The sequence below is a fragment of the Taudactylus pleione genome, unplaced genomic scaffold (assembly GCF_031769625.1).
Source record: "Taudactylus pleione unplaced genomic scaffold, aTauple2 ptg000609l, whole genome shotgun sequence".
Classification (NCBI taxonomy): Eukaryota; Metazoa; Chordata; class Amphibia; order Anura; family Myobatrachidae; genus Taudactylus; species Taudactylus pleione.
Genome location: NW_028285011.1, coordinates 15,877,070 through 15,898,729, shown reverse-complemented (window position 1 = coordinate 15,898,729; position 21,660 = coordinate 15,877,070). Strand labels below are relative to the sequence as shown.

The following is a 21,660-nucleotide window of genomic DNA, read 5'->3' as shown; positions in this document are numbered from 1 at the left end:
GTTATTATAACTGTTACTTTCTGTTAATATATTTATTCATATTTATTCTTATTTGTAGAATACATAATCCTATATTAATTCAAATGTAATAAATTATTCCATTTATTTAATTTATCTGCTTATAACATGAAATTACTGTGCTAATATGTAAACAAACACAGGTAACAAATGAAGGTAAATAGCATTTATTGACCAATTTTAATAATCTGAATAGACTGATAGTACACTTGGTGAGCGCTTTGCACTTATATTTTATAATTGTTTTATATTGGATTCTAGGAGAGGGTGGTGACTTCCAAAGTATAGCAGCCCCAACAATATTGACTCCAGACTTGAATACGCACACTGCAAAACTTTCTCCATTTGCCTCAAAAACTGAGGAATGGCTTTCTACAGAATGGGGCAAATGAAGAAATTGTGTTACTGGGACATCACAAAGTTCTGCAAAACAGCTGCTGATCTGAAAACTTTGCAGTCATTTCACTCACCATAACTTTCAGGTTGCACTTAAGAAATATCTAATTCCATAATAAGTATAATTCAATTTTTATTAACACAAAAGAATTATAATTTTAAATGAGCATTTCCCTCATTTCTAAATGGTCGTCGGTCTTGTGCCACTATTCATCCTCTTCCAATTACATCCAAACTCTTTTACATGAATTTTCATAATGTTGCATCTTGCTGTTTTAAGAATCTAGTGTTAGATGTTATCTATATGATAACAGTGTTATCTATATAATGAAAAAGTATAGTTGACCATGTAGAGTAAAATGGAAAAAAGTGAATAATTTTCCTAATAAAGAAATGTTTCTTTTTCCAGAACATCATGTAGAAGAACAGTCCAAGAATGTCAGCAGGATCCTGCAGAAGCAGGTTGATGATGTAAAAATCGAGTGGGACCGGTTGAACGTGCATTCTGTTGAGTGGCAGAAAAAATTAGATGATGCTCTTGAAAGATTGCAGGAGCTCCAGGATGCAATGGATGAACTGGACCATAAACTGCATCAAGCAGAGGCGATGAAAGGGTCCTGGCAGCCAGTGGGAGATTTGCTGATTGACTCACTTCAAGATCACATAGGAAAAGTTAAGGTCAGTTGTATTCTACTTGCAATACAATTTATAACAATCAAAATGTTTAAATATTGTAAAGTAATTGTATTTATATAATATAATTTAGAAAATAGTGTAACCTTTTGTTATGGAATAATGCTTGTTTTTTTGTCATTGTGTATATTTTTGTTATGTTATGTATTCAAAGGCAATCTTGTTAGGCTTTTACAGCTTTTACAGAAAAAATACAAGCAAACAAATAAAAACATTACATTATAAAATCTATCATTTAAAGATACACAGGATGGTGTGTATTGGAGTGTCCTTAGTCCTTAAAATTGCAATAAAGGTTTTCAATGTTAGCAGATAAACTGGATACATGCTAGGTATTATTTGTTTGTTGTTTTCTTAAGGGGGTTATCCACTTGTAGATATACAAACGACAGCATGATTACGACATTTCAATCGTGCTCTCGTTTGTATAGCTAGTAATGTGCCTAGACTGAACGTTCACTCGTTCAGTCCTGGCACATCCCTCATCCCCGCACATGCTGAACCTGACGAGATCATCAGGTTGACCAGCATGTACGGGCGATGTCGGATGTAAGAAGCGACCAGCGGGCACGCGCATCGCTGGTCGCTTCCAACCAAAACATGCCCGATGCATGACCGATGCATGCGCGATTTGCAAGCGATTGCACGATAACTATGTCGTTATTGTGCAATTGCTTGGCTAAATCGCTAAGTGGATACCCCCATTTAAAGTAATTCCTGCGTGCATCCTTCAATACTGTTCGTGCTATTATCAGTTGTACCACTACCAATATGTGCAATACAATTATTATTTTTACTATTTTCGTGGCTACTCAGTAGATTATTTATTTAACTTATATAACTAAATAGGTGAATAAAAAGTAATCTCTTTAGGATAATGAAGCAAACATTTTTAAAGTACAAGATTTTATGCATTCTCTTTTTCTAGAAAAAAAAATCATTGCCTACACTAAATGATTTAGTAAAACATCCTATTATGCCAATCATAGGTATATTAGTGTGTTGGCAAGCCATTTGTCAGTTAAGATTAATAACTTGCCATCACTGATGCACCCCCTATAAAATTACCGCCTGTTGTCTAAAACCTGCTTCTTCCTATTTTTGCATATTATAGAAAAGAGGATTTTGCAATGATTACAGTTTGAGGAGAGTTTGCTGATGTATGATGAAACTACACTACGCAGCTTGTTTTTTCTCAGCTCACTGGCTCAGAATTAGAATCAGCTAAAGAAATTGATTAGGTACATACGTCAGTTTGCACACTGGCTAGGGAGGATGTAACTCTGCCACCAGTAACTGCATTTAATGAGAACAAACATGTCATGTGCGGGCACTAATGTTTTAGAGCAAGCAGTGGGAAATGTTGCAGTTAGCTGCTGCTGCAGATCACCAGACACATCTGCAAAATCTGAATAAATATGTACAATACCCATTTCATAGACATACTTTTCCCTTTAAATTCAACATACAGTTAATTTCTAGGCATGCCTTTAAACGGGAAGCAGTCGGGAAGCCGACGGACGGATTCCCGACTGTCTAATCCCGGCAAGGGGTTAAATGACAGTCGTCAAAATCCCGACGCCTGTCATTTTACCTACGCTTGGAGCCCGACACCCAACTTACCGAACGAAGGTAAGATGGGTGCGGACAGCCGAGGGCGGGGGGAGGGTTAGGTTTAGGATTCCGGGGGGGGGACTTAGGGTTAGGCACCCCCCCGGGAGTTTAGGGGTTAGGCACCCCCGTGGGGGGGAGGTTAGGGTTAGGCACCCCCGGGGGAACTTAAGTTTAGGTGGCGGGGAAGGGGGGGTTAGGTATAGGCACTTAGGGGGGGGATTAGGGTTAGGAACTTGGGGGGGAGGTTAGGGTTAGGCACCCCTAAGGGAGGGTTAGGGGGTAGAATAGGGTAGGAAATACTTACCTTGGTACGATCTGCATTTTCACTGCTGCCAGGATGCCACTGTCAGGATTTGAATCTCCGGCCATGCGGTCGGCAGTCAATCACTACAGTACTCCTCTATAAAATATACACACATGCAGATTAATAATCACTCCTTGGCTCTGCACATCTAATAAAATACTAATGGGACAAAAATCTCTCTTTAACACAGCACTGGCCATGCTGCTAGCCATTATTTTTGTACTGTTGATTTACTGAATACCCACTGGATACCTACAGTATGGGCTACATTCCCAGAATTTACCAGTAAAGGGCTCTGTAAAATCCCTTCCCGCTGCTACCCGCTCACACATGTATCAACGGATGTTGGCACACATTTTCTTACTGATTGCCATCAACTCAGTAATAATACATTTAGGCAAATAAGGATTTCTTATTGCCAAGAATTGCGGCGATAAGAATTCTTAATATTGGGGGCTGGCTGCAAATATTAATAAATATGCCCAAAAGGCTGGTGTGTGTGGTACCTGGGCTAAACCTCTCCACTGTAGAGGGTGATGACCATATAGGTCCACATTTGCTACATTTTTAAAGAAGAAAACGGTTACTTCAGAACATATTTAGGCTTGGGGCCAAAATAAATGTCATACATAAACCCAATGGTTTACACACAACTCCAATGTTTTCCAATCGGCACATGAGCAGGATCTGTACTGCACATGTGTGAATTATTGACTGTGATGGCAGTCACCGCGGTGGGTCAGGGGCACCGGGGCAGTTGCTACGCCACTGCAACTGTGAACGCTTGCCTCTGAAATGATCAGAGGTTAAAGAAGCCTCTGATCGCTTCAGGGGGCAACGTTCCCAGTGATGCAGTGCGTGGGTGACATCATGACGTCACCCGCATTGTGAAGGCCCTGCGCGGCTGCGCCTGCAGGATCAAGTTAAATCCAGTCAGCGTGGCAGTGAATGCACGGACAGCGGTCGTGTGGAGTCAGTGATGTCCAGCGTGGTCAGGTAAGTACTGGGGACAGGTAAGTACTGGGGGTCACTGCAAAAGGGCCACAACTACAGGGGGCACTGCATAATTGGCCACAAATACAGGGGACACTGCATGGGCTCAACTACAGGGGGCACTGCCCATGGCCACAACTACAGGGGTACTGCACATGGGAACAACTACAGGGGCACTGCTTATGGACACAACTACAGGGGTGCTGCATATGGGCACAACTACAGGGGCACTGCATATGGGAACAACTACAGGGGCACTGTATATGGGCACAACTACAGGGGCACTGCATATGGGCACAACTACAGGGGGGCCTGCATAAGGGGTACAATTACAGGGGGCACTGCATAAGGGACACTGCTACAGTGGTCATTGCGTAAAGTGCACTACTACCGGGGGCATTGCATAAGAGGCACTAACTTGATACATGCAGTTTACAGATTATAAGATATTGTGTTGCAACTGCTGTGGAGCTAAAAGTCCCAGCAAGCTCTTCCAACCAGGGCCTGCTTGTAGCTCCAAAACATCTGGAGAGTTATAAATTGTTGCAGCCTTACAGCTATACAATATATTACTAAATATTTTCACAGTGCAGATATGTGCTCTCTCCACACATCTCCCCAGTCGGTTACTGATTACAGATCATTAGCAGCAGCACTCACCCAGCAACAGCAGCTGGAGCTCCCAGCCTCCGAGCATCCCTTTCGTCCCTATGGAGCTGTCTCTCAATCTCTCCATTAATCCTCTGAGACCCCTTCTGTTTTGCTGACAGGCAGGCAGAAATTAGCCATCGTCAACCAGCCTGACAAATACTACAGTCAGGAAGGAGTGCACAGTCTCACAAAGAACCTGCGAACAGCGGTAACAGGAAAGTAACAGACAGAAAGCAGTGTCTCAGTTCAGCATCCCCACAGCAACTGGTGGCCACTGTGTGTCTAGAACCAGCCTCTCTCCTTGTCTTCCTGAAAAAGTACCAGCAGATATCCCAAGGAGTGAGTTGGACCTGGACAAAGCCTAAGAATCCCTTGTTCCTTTTCTTCTTCCTTGCCCTGGGGAAGTTTTGCAGCAGTCCTGCTAGGCATGAGCGCAGTGGAGGGAAACTGGCCTGCACCCAGGAGATAGTAGGGGATGGTGGGCAATAATGGGAAATTACACTGTCTCTTCTTCTACTAGCAGATAGACAGGAGTCCACAGACTAAGGGGGAGATGTACTAAGCATTGGAGAGTGAAAAAATGGAGACAGATAAAGTGCCAGCCAATCAGCTGCTAACTGTCATGTTACAGGCTGTGTTTGACAGGAGCTGATTGGTTGGTAGTTTATCACTCTTCACTTTATCACTCTACAAGGCTTAGTACCTCTGCCCCAGGGAGAGAGCTAGAGGGGGGCGCTGCCACTTAGAGGAGATTCCTTTTTCCTGGAGTATATAAAGGCGGGCATAATACTTCCTCTACTCCACTGCCTATTCCCATTTTACTCTCTTCAGCCTTATTCTCTAATCAGACACCCTCTGTTTCAAGCGTACCCTTGTCTCTCCCATTCTTAAAAAATCCACCTTTGACCCTAAAGCTCTCTCCAACTACTGCACCATCTCTCTTTGCCTCTGAGAGTATTGCCTACGTCTGCCTTATCATAATTTTTTCCACCCATCCCCTTTTTAATCCAATTCAGTCTGGCCTTGGTCCTATCAACTCTACAGAACTGCCCTAACTAAAGTCAGTAATGACCTTCTTGCTTCCAAATTCAAGAGCCACTACTTTCTGCTCATTCTCCATGACTTGTGTGCCTCTTTCACTCCAGGGACCAACTTCTCCTGCAATTCCTTCAATCCCTGCTTGACACTGCCCTCTCCTGGCAGTCATCCTACCTCTCTATCCTCTCTGTCTCTTCTCATAACTTTACTTCTCTCCATGTTCCACTGCCAGTTGGTGTTGTCCAAGGTTCTTTTGTTGGTCCTCTTCTATTCTCTTTTTATACTGTACTTCTTTCTTAGGTGAGTTCATTAACTCTTTTGGCCTCCAATATAATTTATATGCTGATGATAATTAATTGAATCCCCTGATCCCTCCCCCTCTCTCTTCTCACTCTTGTCTCCACCTGTCTCTCTGCTATTTCCTCCTGTATGTCCCAGTACTTTCATAAATGTAATATGTCTAAAACTGAACTCCTCTTCATCATCAGGATACTGTACATTGCAGTGGAGAAGCCAGCGAGATGGGGCTATGTTACACTGAGCTTTGTTCACAGCATCAGTTTGAGTCCATGGCCCATCCAGGAGTGATTAAGGGACTGAATCAGAGATGAACGCAACAACAAATTGCACACAGATCGAGTGATTGTTTGCCATTGCGCATGTATATGCACCGCACTGTGCGTGCACAAAGGCAGCAGTGCGATCGTCCTGCGTTTACGCAGATCATGGAGGCCCATTGCAGATTGATTGACAGGAAGTGACCGTTTGGGGGTGTTGGCAGGGGGTGATTAGCGAAACACAGGCATGTCTGGCTGTTTTTGAACACTGTTACATGGGCATGCATAAATTAACCGCTACAATTGCATACGCAGCTCTGGATGGCAGAAGAGCTCCCTGACCTGTGGCAGGTCAGAGCTTCTGCAAGGGTAAAATGGGCACCGATTAACTTCGATGTTACTGATGTTTATGTAGGTATGCGTAGTCGCACGCAGGTGAGAAGGCAGTAGTGGGCATCTTTATGCTCGGGTGATCTTTGCTGACATTTGCATATTGCGTTGCGTATGGAAACGCAGTTGCGATTGCATTAGCGTTTGTCTCGGAATCAGGCCCTAAATCCACTGTAAGTTTCCTCCTGCAACTCCACTCAGGGCAACAAACCTCAGACAGATATTAAACCACTCATCAGTACATATGCCAGAAATACAGATAATTATGGAATTTATACTCTATGGGAATGATTGGAAGTTGCACGCAATTCTCTATGTGTACGGATCACACGATTTCTAGCAGACTGTTCATGCATGGAGACTTATAATTACAACTTAGAGCAATTACAGGTGATTTAAAGTCATACACACCTGATCTGCTTAGCCACTTTCAACTGCTTGGGTACTACTGGACGTTGAAGAGATGTAGTATAATCCTTCCGTAGGCATGTCATGGGTGTGTTGAGAGAATAGCAGGCTATTCAGATGTGAGTGTATGAAGAGATGATGTAGCGCTCACCCTGATCCTCTGCATCAAGGATAGGCCTGGTGCTAATGCATGCTGATGATGCCCACTTTCTCAATTGGATGGATAGCGATGGTGGCGCCGTCACATAATTGTGGCCGATTCTGAATACAGGTAGAAATCTGTATTTATTTCCAAATATAGTGCAGTGATGTAGATTTAGCAATGTATCATTTAAACGATCATTTATTTTGTGGTATATATTGTGCTAGATGCTTTGAATAACAAACAGTTAAACACTAAAATTCCCATGTTTAGCAGATATTGAAAACTATTTAGAAAACAGAAAAGTACTTTTTATCTAGGGAGACGGGCTGTATATCAAGTACAACAACAATGGAGAAGGGTTGTCTCTCTGCACATCTGTTACTATAGTATTAGCAGAGGATTGTCTACTATTCATTCCCACAGTGAATCAGAATATAATTGTTCCAGACAACTACTTAGTATGCTTTGAAGTCTATATAAGAACTTTTTTTTTAGTTTTATCTGAACTCTAGCTGTCTGCATCAAAGTCTACAATCAATATGAATTAAGCTGTCCCACTTCTATTTATAAGTCCTTTATTAAATTCTGTTGGTCTCTCATGATTCGTACAAGCTAAATTAGGTAGAATTTCAATTTCCTTTTACATCAAGGAACCATCAGACTGGAATATTAAACCTAAAACATAAGTTTTGACACACAGAACCTAGTTATTGTATGAATTTCTTTACGGCCACTCCTCACTTGAGGTATTATGTTATGGTTGCTGTACCAAATGTCTATGCACACAGAACATTATCTTTGAATATAATTTAGTCTTTATGCTTATTACATAATGCAAGAACCTGAAACAATACATCAAATAATTGATGCAAATATATTATAATCAAGCATTATAATTTCCATTACTTAGGGGCGTGCCGTGAGTCACTGGGTCATGAGCTCGCTCTTTTGCGTTCACTCACTCACTGACCGTGACACCTGACTTTATGGTGTGCCTGGGCGCACTTTGGATCCCTATGTGCGCACATCTGTACTTTACTTTTTACACGTCGAGGGGACAGGCTCTTCTCTGAGCCCCTTTCCTTGCATGACAATTTTATTAAATTACAACAATACACCATTTGTTATTGCCGCAATATGTAGCGGTAAGAAATAAATATTGGGACCAATTCCTGAATATTGTTAAATATGCCCTTGAATCACAGATAACCACTTTAGAAGAACCACAGTAGGCAGTGGTTTGTTAGTACAAATAATGTGTACACTAACTTAAAATGCGTAAGATCATAAAAATGTTTTCTTATATTTAATGAACATCTACAACTGCTTTAGATCATCTTTATATGCTTAAAAAAGAGCAGGACACAATGTTTTACTGTTCTACAATTCTTTGCTTATGTGTGGTGGTGCCCTTTCAAAAGGACATTGCAATATCTTACAGTGCCCTAATGTATGTACTGTATGACTATGTCTGTTTTCTATAATTTGTCAGATATGTGCTAGAGAATGTCCCGATTACAGTTAAAACTCATCCCTATCCCTGCACATTGTTACTATTCATCTGATAAGTCAGACCTCAATTACCTTTTTTAAGAAAGTGTATTTGCTTGCAATGGATAGGGAACCGAGTGAAATGCTGAAAATGTATTTTCCCTATTCTAGTATTTAAAGAATTTATAAAAAAGGATAAAATAAAACAAAAGTTCTGTGAGCGCTGTGTTGACTTCAGAACTAACTGAAACCTATATTCAGAAGATGAAGTAGAAAGTGAGGACTTATGGGGATTCCCTATCTAGTCTGTTGAGGTGTCTGTCTGTTCAGTATAAATGATTTCTGCTTGTGCGCTCGGTGAATTGAGTTAGACTGTACAGTATAATTGTTTTCTTGATATCATCTGTAAAACTTCTTCTGGCCGATTAACTGTCTCATACTTCAATCATCTGTGATTGTGTCATGTTAGGATGCAATTACAAACTTCCCTACCACCCTTCCCCTTATTGACTTCTGTCCTTATCCCCTCTACCATTTACATGTGTTGGAAGAAGTATTTTCAATAAAAGCTGATATGGAAAAAAATAACGATACCTGGTATTGAATTGATCAAAGAAAATATTATTATTCTTTGCCCCCGCCCCACCCCCAGGAATAAAATAACATTCATGGCCCATAAGCAGCCCCACAGGAAAATAATAAAACTTACATGGCCCCCATCCCCAGCCCAGCCCCCACACCACAGGATTCAGGGATAAAAAAACAAACATCATTAGCTGGCCCAGCCCCACAGGCAAAATCTAAATCTTTCATGCCCCCCACAGGAATAAAATAACTTTAATTTCATGCCCCCCCAACCAGCCCACGCTAACAAAAGGCTAGGTGTAACACTTAAGACAAGGACAGTCAGTGTGTGTGTCACACTTTGTCACACATTTGCTTGACTCACCTGGGCCTGTACAGCTGTACTCTCCTCTCCTCCAGTCCTCCTCCTACTCCTCCCCCTCTCAGGCCGGACTGGCTCCGGTCCGGCACGACACTCACCTCAAGTGACAGGGACTAGGTCAGGCAGTAGTAACTAAAGCCAGGCCTCCGCTTAGGAGCCGCCGGCCGCCCACAGCTCACTCCTCCAGAGCAGGCGGGAGAGCACGGCTGTATAAGAGGCGGGCAGGCATGCGGCAGTGCAGTGTGTCCTCTATGATGTCACATGCAGCTGCACAGCCGGGGGCAGCACTTGACCCAACAAAACTTGTGTCAGCGCAAGAAAATGTGCGCAGATTAATCCCGAAAATTCTAATCCTGGCTTTTTTCAATCTAAATCCCAGGATCCCACCGATCCCGATCCTGGGATTGGCCTCACTACTCACTATGGTATCACTTTGACCTTTATACTCTTATGCTGGGTACACACCTGTTGATATAAAACTTGTTTGATTGATGAACGATTTATCGCGAGTGCATCGGCAGGTATACACCCAATATGTCTGTGAACGACTCGACAGTGATATATCAGTGCATCTGCATGTGTGTAAGGGAGCCCATACACTGGCTGCAGGGACCGCCGATACTCTGGGCAGGCAGTTGTGATGTCATGGCAAACATATTGAGTGGCCAATTGTGTAGGTATTAGAGCTGCAGTATAAATTCTAGAAACAGGCAAACAGTAGAGTAAAGGTGCATACACACACAACGATTTTTTGAACGATTATCGTTAAACGATATAGTTTAACGATAATCGTTTGAAAAAATCGTTCACTTTCTGAGTTAAACGATAAAGTTAATATGCAAAAATCGTTTGTAGTTCATAAAAATCGTTCATTACATTTAAGTGAACATAGTAAATGAACAACTTTAGTAAACAATTTTAGTTCATTTTTTCAAGGTAGAAAATCGTTTACTAAAATCGTTCATTAACTCAATCGTTGTGTGTGTATGCAGCTTTAGAGATGCATTTGTTTGTATGTTTGTTTTTCTTAGACAAGCTGGTGGGAATACATCACTAATCAATCAAGGACTAACTTATTACATACCCTGTGTGAATACACTGATGCACAAAAACAGAAGCTGTTGGTTGTCCGTATTTTAAACTCGTTTAGGTAAAGAGATGAAATTCTAAAGCTTTTGTGACATCTCCACAAACAGATTATGGATTTTTGGCAAGGGACCGATGCAGAGAACTTTTGCCCATTTGCAGAGCATATCTTGTATGAATGTGCATACTCAGTAAACAGGTGTATACAAGTGCGGACAGGTGTACACATTTCGATCATATCTGCACTTGCTAACTGAAGAAGCGGAACTGGGTAATTATTGGGCATTCTAGGCTCATTGATGGCTATGCAGACTTGGGCATAAGTGGAAATACACCTTTTTGGAAGCATCTGGTATAGGTCAGGTGCAAGTGCAGTTGATGATGACTAGTAGCAAAGAAGACACACATGCTACATGCGCAGATGCTGCTAAGCCTTGAGATGCGCACAGCTCTTCATATGGGCGAATCTACTGTCATATGGTTCTCTTTACAATCGCTGCAATTTGTCTCACTGTGGTTCCAATTTGTGTAAGAAGTTTGACTCTAAACTATGGCATCATAAATAGAAAGACCCACATTTCTTGTTGGAAATCACCGACAATTGTATGTCATGGATTTCAGAAAAAGCTTATATTTCCTGAATGACTTCCTAAGAAGCAAGATATCGGAAGACAACCAAATATATTCAATGGATAGACTGTAAGTGTGGAACAAATCCCTATAATGCTGTAAGTGGTAAGAACAATTTACAGACAAACCTGTCTGTCACCTCTGTAAATGTGCCCAACCTTACTGACTTTATGCCCCTAGAAGTAAATCAAATTGATCGAATGTCACTACTGAGTCAGACGAAGACACGACGGCCGTTTCTATTACCGCAGTCATGCCTGCATCTTATGCTAATGCCACGGCCAATTTTCTAAAAACTAAGATGCCCACTTGCAGCTTCTTGAGATGGTGCAGTTCCATCTCGGAGCATTTTTAGATGCATCACCGGTCGCACCATCGAAATTTGCACAAGTCCTATGGCAGGTGCAGTTTCACCGCCCGAGTATGGCCTCCTATGTGAGTGGTTCAGTGTCTTTGGATTCAGCTGCTTTCAGCCACACATCTGTATTGGCTTATCCTCCCCCGTTACTTCCCAGGTACTCCCACTAAAATCCACAAACCCTGCGTCTGAATCTTAACTGTGTCTCTGAGTGGTATCAATCGGGATGCATGCGCTGTGCAACTGAGATGCATCTGCACACTCAGGATTGTAACTAGGGGTGTGCAAGTGGTGCCCTTACACAGGATGAAGGGCCATGGGAGCAGCACCATCGCTACCGCATGGTTCCTGCATGTTGCTTGCAGTCAGCCAGTATCCTGACTGCAGAGCCAACCATAGCGTCCAAGGGAGACTCCGGAGAAGCAGCCTGTGGAGCTGCCCTGAACATCCTTTAGACTCTCCAGGCTGTGCTCCACTTCCTAGATCTAGTGACCTCGCCCCTTAGGCCTGGCACCATGATATCACAGGTTTAGGGAGCGGAAGCAGCACAGGGCACATTGCTGCCCTGTTATGGTGCAGCACAGACTTAACATCGGCCAACTGCATGCATCATCGACACTACATTCACCTCGGAATCAGTCCCTAGTATCATGTCTTTGGCAGAATATACAGCTTTCAAACATTTTAAGTGTTTATCAACTCTTGTTTCAGCCATTTAGCCCACTCTACCTTGCTGAAATCTTGGAGCTTGCATGTCTGAGATATCCCCATAGATTTTCAATAATGTTGAAGTCTGGCGACTGTGAAGGCCATTTCAAAGTCGTAATCTTTCTGTCATGTAACTACTTAATGGTTGACTTTGAGGCATGTTTTAAATTGTTTTCTTGCTGAAACATAGACCTCTAGTAGTTTTAACCCAACACCCTGGAAAATATAGAATATAGATAGTAGTATGACACCTATAATATCAACACATAATTAAATTCTTCTGATAGTGGTTGGAATCAGATACAATTGAAAGCAGTGTTTATTAATACAAACGAGAAAAAAAAGAAGTGTCTATTTTTGTGGTGCACATGATTAAAACATAACTTTTATTGGGAATCGGTATGTAATGCCAACTGTCGGGATGCCTCCTGTCAGAATACAGACAGCGGCTTCCCGATGGTTGGTATCCCGACAGGGGTCAAGTAAGTATACTTACCCTCCCCCCTTCTCCCCCTAACCCTCCCTTCTTGTAGCCTAACCCTCCTCACCCTGCACCCCAACCATAATCCTCCCTGTTAGTGCCTAAACCTAAGTCTCCCCCCTTCATGCCTAACCCTAACCCTCCCCCCTAGGGGTGCCTAACCCTAACCTCCCCCCCAAATACCTAACCCGAACCTCACTATGCTCCCTAAACCTAACCCTCCCCCGCAGGTAACGTTAAGGGCGCCCTGAACTTCCCACATTTGGGCTGGCGTCCTTCGGGGTTCCGGGGTCGGGATTAAGATAGGCGTCGGTATTTCAATGCCAATCTTAAGTCCCTTGCTAGGATTCCCCTTTCAGTATTGAGGTTGGCGGCATCGCGGCCGCCGGTCTCATAACTACATCCCTTTTTATTAGAATATTATTAAACATATTGGGATAATAAAACAGCGACTTAAAATTATAGATAGTGTATAAAGGGGTAAGGAAGTGTGTAATTAAAAGGAAAAATGCTGTGCACACTGCATTCACTCCTGTGTATCCTTAGTAGTGGTCTTAGGAAAATTCTTCAGTTAGAATGTGAGGAGATTTAATATTAGCCCAATATTGGAGAATTAACGCAGGTTGTTAGATTATTTTAAATGCTTAGTTTAAAGTGTAATTAGAATTTTTAAATTGAAGCCAGAGTTTTTCAGGTGTTAAACAGGAGGATAACAGAAGGAGGAAAAAAAAATCACTCAGCAATTTCTGCTATTAAGGACTATTTTAATCTACCACCACATTCCCACCATGCCGATGGATTGTGCCTGCACCTGGATCCCCAATGCTGCCCACAGCCGTCCTGATCCACTCCTGGTTAATCTCCCCGTGCAATCTGCTTATCTGCTTATTCACTCCAACTGTGCCATACCGAACTAAGCAGCAAGGTAACCCATCAAATGGACCTTGGGTTGTGGTCACCAAATTATGAGGGTTGGTGCAATATTTGCTCTATTCATGGTCGTTCCCTCTTAAATTTAGATTAACCTTTCCATAGATATTATATTACTGTCACCCTTGTATTCATTCTGCCAATTTTGCCACTGTATTCAGCTTTTTTTTTTTTCCCCTGCATCTTATGCTTCTACAGGTTGCACATCCTGCCAGATGTAACCTGCACAGTGCTCCCAAGATGGCTGCCTCAAATGGTGCTGACATTGGCAGGATGAGTAACTTGTGGATCTATTCCTGCAGTAGTACATATCACACTCACATATACTTTCAGTGACCCGTATTTGTTCCTTGTATGATATCTCACACACTGTATCCTTCGTAGTGCGCCTAAGATGGCTGCCTCACCTGGTACACCCATAGGTGGGATTAAAAAAAAAACACTTAGATCTACTGGCTATGTAATGTCTCTGCTCTTAGATTTACTATGCTGCAGCTTCTCCATTGTGTGTTATGTTTCTTAAGTGTTACCTATTCCACCCAGGGTAACCTCTGTAGCGCGCCTAAAATGGCTGCCTTGCCTGGTACCCTTCATGAGTGGGATATATAACCTATGAAAATGATTACACAAAATGCCTCTTCCAACCTTGCATTATGTTTTTCATACCCATTATGTTGATTGTTTTTGGTTTGTTTTCTTCTTTTTGTAATACTAAACCCCTGAAATAGTTTTTGATGTTGTAAAGCGTCTTTGAGAGAAAAGCACTATATAAATAAAATTATTATTATTTATTATTAGATCACTTGAACAAGTTGTTGTACCTTATAATACCCCATAGATTTAGGTAGGTACTAGTTTTAGACTGTATAGTACTCTTATTGATCTACAGTTCTCCCAGCTAAAAACTGTGACATTCAGCTAAATTGTTACTATCAGTCTATCATAGAAAATGCAGCATAAATTACAAACAAGTAAGTACTTGTCTTAGAATATATAGCATCCTTATTTAATCAGAAAGACTCTCAACTAGTAAATGTAGAATTCATAATAATTACCACTTCTAGTCTAATATAGAGAGTACAATATAAATGATCAAGGATTATAAATAATCATATGTTTCAGTGATGGTATATATCCCTTTGGTATTCTCTACCTAATAATTGGTGGTGTGTCTATGTTGCTAGATGTAGCTGAGTTAATCTACACCTAACAGATGGTGCTGAAAGGGTTAGCTCCGTTTCTCAAAAGCCTACAGTTATCAGGTAGTACTGAAAAGGTAGTTCCCTCTCTCAACAAGCAACGTTGACCTGGATCACAGGGCACATGGTGTAAATTATACTTTGTTACAATGATAGACATTCACACTTTCACTAATCTAACCCTCACATGCTAAGCCTGCCTTCTGTTCTACTGCTAGTCAAAGAGACACATACATAGTATAAGGTTCAGCGAGAAGTGGTACACTGCAGGAACACTGAGGAGTGTTTTGCTGCTGTCCTCTGAAATTTCCGAATCTCATTTCAGCTTCAGATTCTCTACTGATTGTAACATTAGCTTGTAAAATTTGTAGGTATATAATTGAATCCCCCTTTTCTTCCTCCAGGACTATATTTCCTGTGCCAATGAGATATGTCTCTAGGGGTACAAGATCCTACTGTGCTTTTAAAAGTTTCCATTATCCGCCAATTGTTAATGATGTTTCAGTTAGTGAAAAGTTTGAGCTAAAAGCATTTATATTATTATTAGGGATGAACGAGTCCAGTTCCCTGAGAACTGAACCCACCCAAACTTCGGGGATCCGGGGTGATCCGAGGCGGCACTCGGACCTCTCCTCCTGCCCCAGATCCCTAATCGAGGCAAAACCTCTAGTTCCACTGTGTCGGATCTCGAGGTTTTGCCTCGCGTGGACATTTTTAAAGATACCTTTGCCCTCAATGTGCAAAGCGCTGATTGGCTGACAAAGCTGTCTGTCACGGCTCTCAGCCAATCAGCGTTATGGTGCTCATTTGCATGTAGCATGGACCCGGGAGATCCATGCTACATGATTGACACAGAGCACGGAGGGGTCAGTGAGACCCGTCTGTGCTGCTGTGTATTTCAGTTGCACAGATGCATGCACGGAGCAGGAGATCCATGCTACTTGCATCTGTGTCATTGACACATAGCACTGACTGGTCCGTGATACCCGTTGGTGCTACCGCGGTAAAAACAAAAACCTTGTGTAAAAAAAGAACAAAATGGTGTGCCCCACCCCCCAAAAAAAGAGCAACCAGCCCCGGGCATTAGTGACCCAGTGCTGGATGTGCTTAAATACAGGGGACAAATGACATAGGGGTCCCTCGTACTTAAGCACAACCAGCACTGGGCTAGTCAGAACCAGCCCTGGTTGCCAAAATACGGGGGACAAAACAACATAGGGGTCCCCCATATTCTGCGCAACCAGCACTGGGCTCTGATCTGGTCCTGGTTCTGGAAATACAGGGGAAAAAATTAGTAGGGTTCCCCTGTATCTTCCAGAACCAGTACCAAACTTTTTCTAACGGGGGCTGATGCCACAGCCAGGGGAGCCCTTTCACCGGGTCCCCCGGCCACAGCATCAGCCCTGACCACTAGTCAGTCCAGGCCGGGGGTGCCCTCTCCAGGGCACCCCAGGCCCAGGCTGATAGCCCGGGGCTATCCCCGCCACCCCTGGGCGGTGGGTGGTTGGTTGATTGTGTGGTGTGGTGTAAATAATAGAATGAACACCATTGTCTTTACAAGTAGAACTGCAGGTCCCAGCAAGCCTCCCCCGCATGCTGGTACTTGGTGAACCACAAGTACCAGCATGCGGGGCATTAAGGGGCCGCTGGTACATGTAGTTCACCTGAAAAAAAATGGTTAAAACAATACAGTTTCTTAAACATACATGCACTCACACATACACATGTACACATAGTCACCTATACCTGTAGCTATTGGTCCACTTCTCCTGTAAAGTATCCATAGAAGTACCTGTGAAAAAAAAACATACTCACCATCTCCTATGCGAGATTCTGTCCTCTTCGTTCTGAAGTAGGCATCCCACAGACTTGGCAAAAAAAACAACCGATAAACGCGGACCAACGAACTGAAGTACTGTTCAATAGAACGGCACTTCCCCGAATGAGAGCTTAGCAGCGGGATTTCACCATGGAAACCCGCTGCTAAGCGTTCATTGGCTGAGAGAGGTCATCCCCCGTCTCTCAGTCAATGAACAGCTCCCTCCATTGTAGTCAATGGAGAGCCAGAGGGTTATTAAAGTTTACCCTGTGGTTCCCACCATTGACTACAAAGGAGGGAGCTGTTCATTGACTGAGAGATGGGGGATGACCTCTCTCAGCCAATGAACACTTAGCGGCGGGGTTTCCATGGTTGATATCCCACCACTAAGCTGTCATTCGGGAAGTACCGTTCTACTGAACGGTACTTAAGTATGTGGATCACGATTTTCGTGTGTTTTTTTTTTTGCCAAGTCCGTGGAATGCCTACTTTGGAATGAAGAGGACAGAACCTCGCATAGGAGATAGTGAGTATAGTTTTTTTTCACAGGTCCCCTATGGATACTGTACCGGAGAAGTGGACCGATAGCTACAGGGATACATAGGTGAGTATGTGTACATGTGTGTGTACATGTGTGAGTGCATGTATGTTTAATAAACTTAAACTGTCACGGTGTGTGTCCTGTGTTTTTTTTTTAAACATTATTTTACATGTGAACTACAGGTACTAGTGGGCCCTTAATGCCTGCATGCTGGTACTTGTGGTTCTCCAAGTACCAGCATGCAGGGCAGGCTTGCTGGGACCTGCAGTTCTACTTGTAAAGACAATGTTTGCTATTATTTATTTACGCCACACCACACAATCAACCAACCACCGGGGATAGCCCCGGGCTATCAACCTGGTCCTGGGGTGCCCTGGAGAGGGGGACCTCTTTATTGGGGGGTCCTCAGCTCTCCAGGGATCCCCGGCCTGGGCTGACTAGCGGTCAGGGCAGATGCTGCGGATGGGGGGGGCTCGGTGAAAGGGCTCCCCTGGCTGTGGCATCAGCCCCCCACTAGAAAAAGTTTGGTGCTGGTTCTGGAAGATACAGGGGAACCCTACTCATGTTTTTCCCCTGTATAACCAGAACCAGGACCGTATCAGAGCCCAGTGCTGGTTGCGCAGAATACGGGGGACCATTACATCGTTTGTCCCCCGTATATTGGCAACCAGGGCTGGTTTTGACTAGCCCGGTGCTGGTTGTGCTTAAGTACGGGGGACTCCTACATAATTTGTCACGTGTATTTAAGCATACCCAGCACTGGGTCACTAATGCCCGGGGCTGGTTGCTCTTTTTCTGTGGGCGGGCACGCCATTTTTTTCTTTCTTTTACTCAGGTTTTTTTTTTTTTTACCGCAGCAGCACAGACGGGTCTCACAACCGGTCAGTGCTCTGTGTCAATGACACAGATGCAAGTAGCACGGATCTCCTGGTCTGTGCATGCATCTGTGTAATTGAAATACACAGCAGCACAGACTGGTCTCACTGACCCGTCCGAGGTCTGTGTCAATCACACAGATGCATGTAGCACGGATCTCCTGGGTCCGTGCTACATACAAATGGGTACCATAATGCTGATTGGCTTCCTGTCTGCCACTGCAGTGCCACTCCTAGATGGGCCACGTGTTTGTGCCGCCCACTTGTGTCGCTTAGCATAGTCATCCAGCTACCTCGGTGCAACCTATTGGCCTAAAAACAATATTGTGAGGTGTGAGGTGTTCAGAATAGACTGGAAATTAGTGTAAATGAATGTTATTGAGGTTATTAATAGCGTAGAAACAAAAAAATGGCCAATTTTATGTGATTTTAGCTGGTTTTTTTTGCTTTTTAAGAAAAAATCCAGATCCAAAACCCGAAAACAGAACACGGAGGTGAGGTTTTGACAAAACCAATCCAGATCCAAAACCAGGGGAGATGCAGATCCAAAACCAAAACACGGGAGTCGGCGCACATCTCTAATTATTATAGTCCTTGCCTGCCCTAGACTGTTGAGAGGCATCCTATGAGGATAGAGGTTTCAGCTTATTTTAAAAAAAACTGCAGTTGTCTTCAACAACTCTTTTTTAAGGATTAAAGTGTCAATCAAGTTTAGAGGCGCTTAAAACTATTAATAAACCAACTATGGTAAAACCAACCATGAAGTGCTTACAGTAACAAAAGGTTAAGGTTTGGGACTGGCCTTCACAGTCCACAGACTTGAATGTTATTGAAATTCTGTGGGGAGATCTCAGATACACAATGCATGAAAAACCCTAAGAATACTGTACAGTATTTCTGAGCTTGATGAGTTCTACATGGAACAGAGATGCATAAAGCTAGAATAAGTAGACTGACAGGGTTTTAAACTCTTACATTCATCACTTTATTTATTTTCCTGATTCATTTAACTACAGCAAATAAAATGTAATTATGAAATAAAATTTGCTAAAAATATCTCATGTGTAGCATGTGTTAGTTAGTTATCATGTACAAATTCAGAATCAAAGACAACTGTGTTTGATTCTGCAGTGTGACTTCATTTTTCACACAGACCTCCACTATGTATGATTATATTCATTTAATAACTAAATTATAGGACCACTGATGGTACAAGTACATATTAACCTCAATTGTTTTCAAGGCACTTTAGTCTTTCATGTTCATTTACAAAGGAACACTTACATTTATTATATACAGTGCTAGCTGCAGTACCCGGATCCACTCGGGTGGAATTCGGTGATCTGTCTCTCCCTAGGAAGCCAGGCTCACTCCCTCAGTGGGCTGCACTCTGGTGATGTCTGCCACTTGGACACTATCTCCCTTGTAGTGAGCCATGTCTCCTGCACAGGAACCACCTCTAGGGACTTGTACTGAGCTGGCCCCTCTGTTCTCTTCAGTGACTGCCCTCCAGTATTTACATCATTGAGGATATTGCTGCAGCCTCCGCAGATAACAGGGAGTTCCACCGATCACTGCATATAATGGTTCCCTGAACAGCAGGTACACCAGCACTTTTGTAATGGGTCTTCTCGAGTGGCAGCTGCCCTCATTACTGCAGGCTCTGGACTCCTCTCACTGCTTACAGCAAAGGCATTTCTACAGAGCATAGGGCTGAACATAATTTAGACTTGCAGAGAACAATGCAGGGGACCCCTCCCCACGGAGCCCCGCCCATAGCACCCTGACGACTGATCGTGATGATCCTTAGCCTAAAACCTGCCTGGGAAAATTACCTACACAATGGTGAAAACCGCATCACCATCGGTTCCGTGCTTGTATAGTTTATCGCAATCAGACACACAAACAGACATTCTCAATTATAACATATATAGATATATAGTCATTTCTTGTAGACACATTCCAGAATACTCAACCTTCTTGATCATATACATAAAGGACCACATAACGATAGTGGCTGTCATGGATGTGATTATGAAATGAATTGGCCATAGCTTCTTCTGTGCAAATCCACCCACTTTTACAAAAAACCCACATATGCATACCTACCAACTGTCCCGCATTCAGCGGGAAAGTCCCGTTTTTTTGGGTCTGTCCTGCTGTCCCGCCCGCGGGCCGCAGTGTCCCGCAGTGGGGGGGAAGTTGGGAGAAGCATACACCACTGCTCTGCTATGCAGAGCAGCGTGTATGCACAGCGTGAATAGATGCTGTGCGCATGAGCACAGCATCTATTCACAGCATGGAGGGGAAGCACGGGGGCAGCCCAGCATCCAAGAGATGCTGGGTACGACCCTTAATGATGTAAACAGGGTGTGCCGATAGGCCATGCCCCTTTTATGGGTAGGCCACGCCCCTTTTTGGGTGTCCCTCTTTGCAGCCTGCAAATGTTGGGAGGTATGCATATGTACACCAATATCCCAGTGTATGTGGGGTACTACTGGTCAGCATTTTTTTTTGCTTCCTGTAAATGGACCTTTGAAACTGTGTTCAAATAAGACACACCTTTGTTTTGCAGGTCTGTCAGGGCCTGATTAAAAGCCACATTGGCCTAGGTTGAAAATGTTGAAGGGCCTATACTGAGAAGGGGAGAAGCTGTGACCAGTGATGTGTGGGTGTGGCCAAAGCCACATGGGTGTGTACATCCTACACTATCAGCTCATATGTCTCCCTAAACATACATAAATAACAATAAAAAACTTGCACTGAAAACCAGAAATACAATTTTAATACTTATGATGATGGACCTATTTTTATCAGAAGGCCTGGAGCAGTAGCTCCATCTGCCTCATTGCTAATCTAGCCCTGAGGTCCGTGTTGAGGTCCAATTGATCAGTTTTTCCTTAAAACTCATTCAAATGGCAATGGGTATTATGGTTTACATATATTGCTCGTATGGGTCAATGATTTCTAATGAAGAAAGTCACACTAATCAGATTACAATCAATATAATACATGTTAAAAATTAAAAAAAATGCAATAACAAAGTGAACTGCTAACACCTATAACATTTAGCATATAGAAATGTAATACTTAAAGCAATACAATGTTACTGTAGCATCAGTTCCATTGGGGATGGTTGTAAATAGCATACAGGTATAGAAAAGCCAGCACAGCAGCAGGTTTATTTCATGGACAAAAGCACAGTGATGATGAATTAGTCTTATATTAGCTCAAACAAACAATCATGCATTAATTGGGAATGCAAGTACAGCTCAACATGAGAAGAGATATTATCACACATGAGATGAAAGTCAATCATTCTACTCCACCAGTGGGAGAGCAGACTGGAAACTGTTCTTGATTGATATCTTTGGTAATGAAATAACCCA

General features: G+C 43.0%; 1 protein-coding gene across 4 annotated transcripts in view; it reads left to right on the top strand.

Moving 5' to 3' along the window:
- Nucleotides 1-21,660, top strand: part of DMD (dystrophin) — a 2,214,077-nt gene that overhangs the window by 1,586,787 nt on the left and 605,630 nt on the right. For all 4 annotated transcript variants that reach the window (XM_088454197.1, XM_088454193.1, XM_088454194.1 and 1 more), the window contains one exon: nt 824-1,092. In XM_088454197.1, coding sequence (XP_088310323.1) covers nt 824-1,092 — 269 coding nt within the window. The remainder of the gene's footprint in view (nt 1-823; nt 1,093-21,660) is intronic.